Source organism: Danio rerio, chromosome 4 (assembly GCF_049306965.1).
Source record: "Danio rerio strain Tuebingen ecotype United States chromosome 4, GRCz12tu, whole genome shotgun sequence".
NCBI lineage: Eukaryota > Metazoa > Chordata > Actinopteri > Cypriniformes > Danionidae > Danio > Danio rerio.
Window position 1 is genome coordinate 32,990,230 of NC_133179.1, and position 11,666 is coordinate 33,001,895.

At 33.1% G+C, this 11,666-nt stretch overlaps 1 protein-coding gene across 1 annotated transcript; it reads left to right on the forward strand.

Annotated features, from left to right (window-relative positions):
- Positions 1-5,116: 5,116 nt before the first annotated feature.
- LOC137491244 (uncharacterized) lies at positions 5,117-11,666 on the forward strand. The gene is made up of 3 exons (XM_068220395.2): positions 5,117-5,177; positions 5,774-5,923; positions 10,205-11,666. The coding sequence occupies exons 2-3, from the start codon at positions 5,839-5,841 to the stop codon at positions 11,083-11,085; spliced, it is 966 nt and encodes a 321-aa protein (XP_068076496.1). The 5' UTR covers positions 5,117-5,177; positions 5,774-5,838; the 3' UTR covers positions 11,086-11,666.

The following is an 11,666-nucleotide window of genomic DNA, read 5'->3' on the forward strand; positions in this document are numbered from 1 at the left end:
CTTGACAAAAAGATTTCCAAACCATGACACCAGAGCAAAGGATAAAACGGATTCAAGAAAGGCGTGATAAAATAGATTCATCATCTGTTTATCGATATGGAAATAATTTAACTTTCTCAAGCAAAATAGTCGCTGGTGCCCCTTTTTCTAAATGACCACTAGGTGCCACTGTAGAGACGTGTTTTGAAACGTTTCGAAGCTTCGACTCATTTGCTTCAACTGTTTCAGTGTTTCATGAAGCCTCGCTTTGCCCATCACTACCACAATTTCGTATCGGGTGAAAAAAACTGAATTTAATCAATCGGTTTATACCTGTGTAATTTTAAGCAAACCTTTTTCCAGTTGATAAACAGCGCAGGAGCGGCGCAGCCTTATGACGTCACACGCCACGCCAAAATAAAAGTCTTTTGTGTTTAGCTTCTTTTCCTCCCTCGTTTTCAACTTCACACAACATATCTGCTATCTCTCTTATACACAGACACACAGATATTCAGAATTTGAAGTTGATCAAAACCTAAAAACATTTTTAAGACAATATTGAAAAAACTTGTTTAATCCACTATAAGACTAAGTGTTTAAAGCAGAAAATCTCAACATTCTAAAAGGTATAACAAATAATCTGATGGATGTTTTAGGGTGAAACTTTACAGACAAACTCTGGAGACATCGCTGTTCCTCTAATATTATGCAACAAAATATTCCTTAAAAATCACAACCTTTCAATTTATTTTTTCATGGACACATTTGTACCTGATACCATGTTTAAACTATTAGGCAGTAACGTTAATGTGTGTCTGTAAAACAAGATGCACGCACAGCAAAGTAAAAACACATAAATTAACGAAGCAAACAAATAGAGGTAAAGTTGGTTTTTATATTCGCACATTCGTTCATTTAGAAGTCTCTATATTGTTTACCATGTAACTTTTAATATTCGATCTGAATTAGCATGCAAGTGTGACTTGAAAACAACATTAACACTGTTTATTTGATGGTGAACAATGTTGTACTTGGATAGTAACTGGCTGCTAAATGATTTCGCTATTTAGAGTTTGCAAATAATACTTTTATGAAATTATATTATTAAGGGGGAAAGTCTGAATGTGCGAATAATAAACCAACTTTACCTCTATAGCAAACAATAACACTGGACAATATTAACCCTTAATTATAATATCATGGTTAACAGTATCAAATGCCTTAAGTATATCAAGAAAGACTGCAAAAGCAGTAGGAAAAATACTATCATTTATGGGTTTATTTATCATTTTTATGAGAGGAAAGCCTAAACATCTCTATGTCTTTTTAAAAAAGCAGTATTAAGGCCATAAACATCTTTTGTTTTACTATTATTCAATGTGGCAATTATTTTTTGAACATTTATTTCATCTGTTAGCTACCTTTTAGACTAGAACATGGGTGAACAACTGGAAAATGTTCAGCAAGTTTCTAAACAGATATTAGTAAAAATTCATTAAAAGTAGTTGCAATTTCTACAGAATCATAAACAATTTGTCTGTTTATTTTAAGCTGTATATTCTCTACTTTCCACATTTCTTTTCCAATTAATTTGGTAACAGTTTTCCATATTGTTTACTATTTCCTTTAGCATCTTTAATAATTCTAAGAAAAAAGTTTGCTTTAGCCTTTCTAATTTCAGATATCACTTTATTTCTTAAACTTAATCGATATAATTAATTGATCCGTAGTTAATCCTGATAATAATCCTGATCCTTTTTCATTATATCCCATAGAGTACTTGTAAGCCATGGTAAATTTTGTTTTGTTTTTTTGTTTTTTACTTGTGTTTTTTGTATATGAAAAGTTCAAATGCAAAAACCTCTAAGTGCCGTCTGAAATTTACATAGAAAATTAACATTTTTCTTTTCTTTTCTCCTTTGTTCATGTTAAGATATTTCACTTTAAAGACCAGAAAAAGGACTTATTCGTTGTCATAAAAGTGATGTTACTAAACATACACACAGGAGCCTAAAAATGTTCATTTAAGAGGATTATTTTACACGGCATTTAGATGTTTTTGCATCTAAACTCAACATATTTTATTAATATGTTATTTAGGGTAGACAGTAAATCCTGATAACCCTCTTCATATGATTTTTTTTTTTTTTTTTTTGTAATAGATTGCCAGTTTGTTTGCCTTATTTCACTTTCAACATTCAATAGATCTTGTTTTGGAATAAATGCTATACATGCTTTACTTTTTATTGCATTTTGTAATCTATAACGGGCTTTAGTCAATTTCTTGCTACAAGAGTTAGATTATGATCTGGCAGTCCCGTAATTCGAGTATATATTTTATTTACTCTTTCTGGTATTCACGTTTGCAGATTGGTCACTTTTTCCGCAGCAACAAAACATGCTCATACCAAATAAATGACCTAATTACTTGGTGTGAGTGTCATTGTAAACATTATTGATTTTACTATTTGTGTAGCAGAACAGGATATAACCTAAATTAATCTAAATAATTATAATTTACATGTCATTAACGGGATTTGAAGTTGTGTAGTTAAAAAGTTCAGCACACATATAAAACAACCTATCTAACTTAGCTATTCAGAACTACACATCAAAGGGTCTGTTTTATTATCTTTATCAGTCAACATACTGTATGTGTTGCTGTGGTTGTGGACTCATGTTAACTTGTTTCCATGTACTCACGTTAACATGTTTCTAGAAACACTACCGCTGATATTTTCTCAAAATGGCTTTGAATGACAAAACGATGTTTCATCATGTTTCATCAAATCGTGTTTTTTTATAGTTTAAGACTCACGTAAACTCGTGCTTTTGGACTTGAAAAGTAGGCTAAAATAAAAGTTTTGCTCTTAAATGTTTAATAACTTTTTGTTACAACCGGCTCAAAGTTGCAACATTAGAGAGACAATACGGACCAGGTAAATTGAAAAGAGAAATGATTTATTAACAAAACGTATAATTAACAAAAGCATTTAAAGCAATCAAAGTCAGTATAGGTGAAAGTCAGTAGTGAAAAGCATGTGTATGGAAGTGTATTGAGCTCATGATCCAAACACAACTAAAACAAATCAAAAGCGCCAAGCAGAGACGTCCGGCTAATCGAGCTCTCCTAGACAGAATGCCGGACTCCTTATAAAACACCCCACGATGAGTCTCAGGTGGGATGACCCACCCACCAATCTGCAATCATGCATGCAGGCTCTGCAAAAATCACACAAAAAACACACACATACAAACAGGTCCCACATGGGACCTAACACTTTTGATCCGCTGATCCAATCCGTACAATTCAAAGATTGGCATAAAGAGGAGAAACTCAGCTTTCCACCGCTGTAACACATTCAATTCATGGACTTTCAGAGGCTCTGGAATCAGTGTGGTTACATCATCAAATTTTGAAAACGTTGATTTGACAAAGAAACGCTCGTCGCTTGTGTCTCCGGACAAACCAGACATGATACATTGATGCATTATCCCTCCTCCATGCCCAGATTGGTTCAAACTCGCTCTCTCTCAACCAATAAGCATAGATTTCGCTTTGTGGACCAACAATCAGCTTTTTGAACAACACCGAATGAGAGATAGGCTGTACATTTACGCACGGCTAAATAAAAAGCAAAAAAAAAAAGTTTTGCATGAAATAATTCTCATACTAAGTACTTTTGCATGCACAACAGCACAAAACACGACAAAACTGTGACACAGCAAAGACGAAGTGCTGCTCTTGCTGTTTTCAAAGAACGCAAATGAAGGTGCGGGTGGCTCCCAGATAGCAAGAACATTTGGGCCAAATGTGGGTGATAGCTGGCACATGCGGCTGAGGTATGGCATGGCTGAACAGATATGGGCCAGATTATTACCATATAGGTTTTGCCAAACGTTCAGAATAGGTGGGAATTATCTTCTGGTTCACAGCTCCTTTTGCAGTATGTGGGCCAGTTAACAAAAAAACACATAAGAGCCTAGGAAGGCTTAGCTATGGCTGACATCAGTAAACATCGACTTCTGGCTGATTTTGGGATTGCATTAGGAAAACACGTGAAACTGAACACAGGTGTATCGTTAGCAGACGAAATCAGAGATCTCCTTCATCTGTCATACACAGAAAGATTCCCGAGATGTTCAAAGTCTAGAAAAGGAACCAAAAACATTGACTTTGACAGTGACTTTAGTGGTTAAATTGTAATCGAGTGTGCAAGAAAATGTTGAAAAAAAGCAGCCATGTACAAAGTAGGAGCTGTTGAACCGTATAGTGGCTGCTTTTTGACCCTGTATTCTCTTCATTTGCATTCGGCAGAAGAAACTCAAACAGGTTTGGATCAAGTGGAGGATGAGTAAATGACAGAATTATAATTATTTAATGTGAACTACCCCTTTAATGCTTCTGTAAATTTAATATTATCACTGAATATATTGCTAAAGAATGGCAGGAAACGTGGAACAGATAATAAGAGATGACAATTCATATGAAACAATAAGAAACCCTATAAAGGCTTATGAAGTTGTAGAAATCGAAAAGAAGAGGACATAATTATGATGAGATTTGGACTCAGATATTAAAAGAAGTAATGTGTTGTAGACATGCAAGTCATCATGAACTGGATTAAAAAAAGTTTCTCAAAATTGTCTTAAAATGTTTACATTAAAATTTTTGATCAACTTTAAAATACTCATGTGTGTTTGTGTGTGAGAGAGAAAGAGAGAGAGAGAAATTAATCAATTTTTAAAATATTTTTTATTAATCTTTTTATTTTTATTAATCTATTTTTAATTTTATTAATCAATTTTTATTTTATTTATTTCTGTGTTTTCTCTGTATTATAATTTATATTCATATTTGTTTACACTACTGCCCTTTTTGCACTGTCTTGTTTGAACGCAGGGACGCTGCACTGCTTTGGCAGTATGAATGTACAGTTATTTGTCATGCCAATAAAGCACCTAAAATGGGAAATGTGAGAGAGAGAGAGAGAGAGAGAGAGAGAGAGAGAGAGAGAGAGAGAGAGAGAGAGCGTAGAAATAGTATAAAGTGAAAAACATGGGAGAAATGTATCAATAAGTCATGACTGCAACAGTAAATGGCAAAAAAGCGAAACAAAATAAAGACTTTTATTTTGGCGTGGCGTGTGACGTCATCAGGCGGCGCAGCTTCAGCACTGTGATTCAACTGGAGAAAGGTTTGTGCTTTAAAACGTTCAGATATAAACCGATTTAATTAAAGTTTCAGTTTTTTCATCTGATGCTAAATTATGTACCTGCTGTTGACAATAATATTTTTATCATTTATACAGCGTACACTATTTTATTCTCAGTAGCTGAGGGCTATTGTTTGAAACAGAAAAGGGTGTAATAAGTGTTTTAAAGCAGGGTTTCCCAAACTTTTCTAATAGAGGTAAAGTTGGTTTTATATTCGCACATTTGTTCATGTAGAAGTCTCTATATTGTTTACCATGTTACTTGAATATTTGATCGGAATTAGCATGCAAGTGTGACTTGAAAACAACATTAACACTGTTTATTTGACTGTGAACAATGTTGGACTTTGATAGTAACTGGCTGCTAATATGATTTCACTATTTAGAGTTTGCAAATAATACTTTTATGAAATTATATCATTAAGGGGAAAGTCTGAATGTGCAATTATAAAACCAATTTTACCTATATTTTTAAAGAAACTGTTGAAACAAGTGTTGAAGAGAAGTTATTTTGTTTCTGTTCTTTGTTTTTATTAATTTTAAACAGGACATTTTTATTGTTTGTTCATTTTAAACAGGACAAAGTGTAAAAACGCAGAGAAAAACTCCTGCTGAAGCGACTGATCTCCACACTGTTATAAAGATGGCGTTTATTAAAGAGGAGAGTGAAGATGTGGAGATCGCAGAAACATTCACAGTCAAACAGGAAGATCTGCAGGAACAAACAGGTTGATTTTCATTCTCAAAGACCAACTCAGTCATTTGATCCTCATTCAGATATATTTTATTAATAATAATACTAATTTAAATCCATCTTGGAAACATGAGTGTGCTGCCTAGTTCTCTTAAATGTACACAAGCACTCATTGAAAGACAGGAATGAGTTTCTTTCGTGTTCATGTGTTATTAGTCTCCCATTTTCTCTACCTTCCTAACCTTATTGCTTTGCTTGTTCTTTTGCTGTTTGTAAAGCGTCCTTGGTGCTTTATAAAATAAATAAAAACAATAAATTAATAAAAAGTTTAACTAAGATGACGATATTTGACCTATAGTATTCTCATAAAAGACTTAACATTTTAGGCCTTAAAAAGCCCTTAATTTACTAAAATATTGTGTCTTTTTTAAACAAGTCTTTATTTTCCTTTGTTCATGTTTTCCTACCCAATCTGGCCAAAACCCATACAATCACCAACAATCCATCTCAATAAAGCTTTCAACTTTTTTCTTCAAAAAGGTCATTTTAACTCTATTTATCATAATAGTTTAATTATTTTCCTAACAATAACATTTGTTTAAACGTGCTCCATGTATTTACTGTTGTGGATATCGACCTGGACAGATTGTTGTGCAGAGATTTAGTTTGTTATAGTTTTTAAAACTTTAAAAACATTTGTTCATTTTTTATTTTTAAAAAGAAAGTTTATGTTACACAATATACATTTTTTTAAAGAAAAAATAAAATATAAAAAATATATAGTAATTATTTATTATTGTATTATTAAATGTATTAAATATAAAATATAATATGTTTTTGATGGCGCAAATAAAAATCTTTTCCATCTGGGCCATTTAAAAAGTTCTTTAGCCTTTATCCCTTTATGAGTCTAAAATTTAATTCATGATGGTCTTAAAAATATCATAAAAAGTCTTAATTTTAACTTTGTAAAACCTGCAGAAACCCTGGTTTACAGTATGTCAGAAAATGTGGATGCCCCCAATATTAAGCATGCTAAATGAAATGGACACTAAAATAATTAATTGTTATACAACATTTTACAGTCGCAGAAATTAGACCATATTCTTCATGCACCAACAGGCGGCGCCATTGGAATCTTTTTGCGTGAGACTATTTTAAAGAATTAATTTTTAGATCCTAAATAACAGTGTTGTGCTGCTGAGGCATGGGGGCAATAACTATATTCAAGGTTTACCGCAGTTTGGTAAAGTCAAGGTTATAAAACCGCCAACATTTTCTGCTGCACCGTTCCTACAGTATATGTAAGGTTTTTTTTATGTTTTGTTTTAAGTTTTTTTAGGACAACAGTATCTTCTGCAGTAAAGACCAAAGATGCTGTTTTAAATCGTAAAGAAATCTGTGAATCATTTCAATTATTTAGCCTGACATGTTTACTGCTCAAAAATATTTTAAAAGTTTATCAGAAGAAAATATATTTTAGGATATCATACTGTCAGAATCTTATACTGGCCCATGCCTAATGCTGCTTGATGTTGCAAAGTCATATTTTCTCATTTAATTATTTTTATTTGTATGTATAGATATGAACACACCAGTTTGTAGAGCAAGTAGTGAGACTGTTTTCTGCAGTTCATTATTCCTGGTCAAAATAATACCAAAATCCACATCGTAAAAAAAAAAAATAGAAAAAGAATAATAATTATAATTAAAAAACAAATCAAAAAGAGTAAAGGCTACATTAATATTTGCAAAGGAAAAGAGTTGTTTGAGTATATTTAAAGTTCTGGTTGTTTTTTATCTTAAACGTCCTTTAAGGGTTCTTTCTGACAATTTTTGTGTATGTAATTAACTGATTAAGTTAAAAGATTTAACATAAAATAGTTCTTATATTTTTTATATAGTCTATTTATATAAACTAATATTTTGTATAGGACATTTTCATTATTTAACAGATTTAATACTTCTATTAATCAAATTCTTTCTATTTCGTCAGGTTTGCAATAACCAGATTCCTGATACATATGTTTGAATTTTATTTTGTAAGTTTCCTTGAGTGTGTGTGTGTTAATTTGGGTGTTTATCCAAGGATCAAGTTTATGTTAGGATCGAGTTATTATGTCTGTGCATGTGTATGTGGGTGTATGCATGCAGTAGGTCTATATACAGTATGTGCAAGTGTCATACTTGTTTTGAACATAGAATATGTTTAAATGTGAGAAATTTATAGTTTTATATTCATGTGTAGATATGCAAAATCCTACACTGCGCCTCATAGCCATCTGTGTTTGGTGTCAGGAAGGTGGATGGTGGGGCGACAGGTTGACTTATACTTTTATGAACCTATTTGATGTGTTCCCGATGCTAGTCGGCATCGCTCTCCCGCAGTTTGCAGAGCGCCGAAACTAAAATTTTATGGAAACTTAAAAAGCCGAACAACGTCCACATCAACTACTTTGTCTGCATTCTTACTTGTGGAAGCTTGTTCCTCTATATCTGTATTCAGGTCGATCATTTTGTAGCTTTCTGTGACAGAGCAGCTTAACCAACTTCTGAGCGCTGTCATCACGCAAGTGACATCACGCTCATTCTGAGCACGGAAAGTCATTTAGTGACAAATAATACAAGGTAGAGAATCTTGTACAAAAATAAAATAATGTAAAATAATGTACAAATATATATAAACTGCAATAATATATATATATATATATATATATATATATATATATATATATATATATATATATATATATATATATAGATAGATAGATAGATATGATAAAACATATGTAAAACATATACACAAATGTATCGAAATATCAGAAATGGGTTTAAAAATCATATCACCGTTATTGAAAAAAAATCTATCGTGATACATTGATATTATATTATTGTCCAGCCCTATGTTAGATATAGAGAACAAGATGAATTAAATATCACTTTTAGCAAATATAGTGAGATTAGTTTCAGCGTAACTCGTAACATCAAAAAGGAAAAAACATTGATAAATTAACCCACTTCTCATTTACTAGTCTGTTATGAGCCATATCATACCTCTTGAGCCTCCGATCTCCTCCTGATTTGCAGTTTCTGTTTGTTTTTTGAAAATGTAATTGTCTTCAAATCTGAAAATATAATTTATTTTATAGTGTGAGTTGTTATTCAATGTGATACGAAGCTGCAAGCATGTTCCTTTGGACAGAATTTTTAACTAAGGTGTAATGTTGTCCAGATACTGGAATTTTTGACTTCATTACCTTGCTATATATTGATGTTCAATAGGCTACTATTTTTGATATAACAACAATTGTATCAAAAATGGTACAAAAATTTTTTCCTAAGTAGAAAATGATTTCTTAAGTTTTTTTTTCAGATCTGAATAAACATTAAAAGGCTTCAACTGATAATTTTCAAGACTGCGCCCATAAATGGTTGATATGTGTACTTCCTGCCATCTTAGGTATATTTATAAGAAAGTCAATTTATAATTTAATGCTAACTAACGTAGCATGTTACAGTAGAATATAGCTATAAAATAATATGCTAGATGCATGAACTCACTGTAATTTAACTATTACAGAAACAGATGAGAGATTCATTTTTTATTTCAAAGCATTTTCCCAGAATATGTCAAAATAAGATGTTCCCAAATATCAGTCCGTTTGCTAAAACACAGAAAGTTTTGACCAAATTAATCCACAAAATCAACCCAGAATGGATAAAAATGACCCAACAGCACACAAGGGGAAAGGTGCACATTTCAGTCTTTATGCAGATGCTGAACAGGTATGTCTCATGTTTGCGAGACAAATATTCAGCTGTTTGTTCAACTGTTACCTCAGAACTTTTTTTTTCTGATGGGTTTACCGGTCAGGCACAGAATGAACAAGTATTCCCGGTCTGCTTAACAAATTTTAGAAAAACATTTTGTTGTAATTCTGAGTATATACAAATTAAAATAGGCCACTTACAGCTTTCAAATCTGTGTCTTATCAATATGACCAAAATGACTTTTATGAGAAACTCTGAAAACTGGACTGACACAGTTTCAATTTACTAGAACTTCTAAGTTAAGTGGATTCAGCACAATTTACATTGTAAAAGCACTAGATGAAGATGAATTGAATTGAATCTGCTTAAATGTGCACACGTTAATGGACTAAACAAAATATGATCTGATTTATTTGACATTTAATGTGCATCAAAATTACAGTGTGTAGCCAATATTTCCAGTGTCTTTTCACCTTTACGCTTTTGATGAGATTTTTAAGACTTAATGAAAAGTGATGTTTTTTTATTTATTTATTTATTTCAGATATAATTGAAGAGAATGAGGGGAGTAAAGAAGAGGAATATCATGTCAAAATTGAGGAAAAAACTCATTTACAGACTGATGGTATTTTGAAAAAAAGAAACGAAAATCGTTTCACCTGCACTCAATGTGGAAGGAGTTTTGGAAGAAAAGGTGATCTTAAGATTCACATGAGGATCCACACTGGAGAGAAACCATTCACATGCACTCAGTGTGGGAAGAGTTTCAGTTGCTCATCTCACCTTAATAAACACATGAGGATCCACACTGGAGAGAAACCTTTCACATGCACTCAGTGTGGGAAAAGTTTCAGACACTCATTATTTCTTAAACAACACATGATGATCCACACTGGAGAGACACCATTCACATGCACTCAGTGTGGGAAAAGTTTCAGCCAATCATCAAACTTTTACCGACACATGAGGATCCACACTGGAGAGAAACCATTCATATGCACTCGGTGTGGAAAGAGTTTCAGCCAATCATCAAACTTTAATCTACACATGAGGATTCACACTGGAGAGAAACCATTCACATGCACTCAGTGTGGGAAAAGTTTCAGCCAATCATCATCCCTTAATCACCACATGAGGACCCACACTGGAGAGAAACCATTCACATGCACTCAGTGTGGGAAGAGTTTCACACGCTCATTATCTCTTAAAGAACACATGAGGATTCACACTGGAGAGAAACCATTCACATGCACTCAGTGTGGGAAGAGTTTCAGTCAATCATCATCCTTTAATCACCACATGAGGATCCACACTGGAAAGAAACCATTCACATGCACTCAGTGTGGGAAGAGTTTCACCCAATCATCAAACTTTAACCGACACATGAGGATCCACACTGGAGAGAAACCATTCACTTGCACCTAAGCCACAGTTACACTGGACCTTTCTTCCCAAAGACTTCCATTCATATGCATGCAAATGCGTCAGACTGTAAACGCAAGTTTGAGCGTCAAGTTTTGCAGTTCACTACGTTGCAGAGTTCAAGCTTGGTGAACTCTGACCTGCGAAATCGCATTACTTGTGTGAGACCAATCAAAGATCAAAACATGACCTCTCTGGATAATCGCTCACTTTTTTTAATATCTAATCATCTTGTTTAATCCCGCCCCTTTTCGCAACAAGATGTCGCATGCTCAAACTCTTGTGTGACCACAGCTTCGGTGTGGGATGAGTTTCAGCAGCTCATCAGAAATTAACCTGTTAAGCTTTTGGGCTATTTTGGGTATTTCCGCCTGAATTTGGCCTTCCGATTTAAAAAGCTTTCCATAACCACATGCAGAGGAATAAATAAAAAGGTTGGTATCATTTTAAAGGAAATCCTTTGAAATGTCATAAAATACTGTTTTATATAAACTGAAGTTAGAAAATGTGTAACTCAGGCCTTGAGTGCTCCATCAAAATAAAATGTGTCAGTAAACACAAGGAAAATAAATTTCTCTCTATAA

What these genes read in the sequence shown, in the direction of transcription:
- LOC137491244 (XM_068220395.2), top strand. Translation starts at nt 5,839, where the DNA reads ATGGCGTTTATTAAAGAGGAGAGTGAAGATGTGGAGATCGCAGAAACA. An exon ending in AGATCTGCAGGAACAAACAG is followed by an intron (nt 5,924 to 10,204) that starts GTTGATTTTCAT and finishes TATTTATTTCAG; the next exon opens with ATATAATTGAAGAGAATGAG.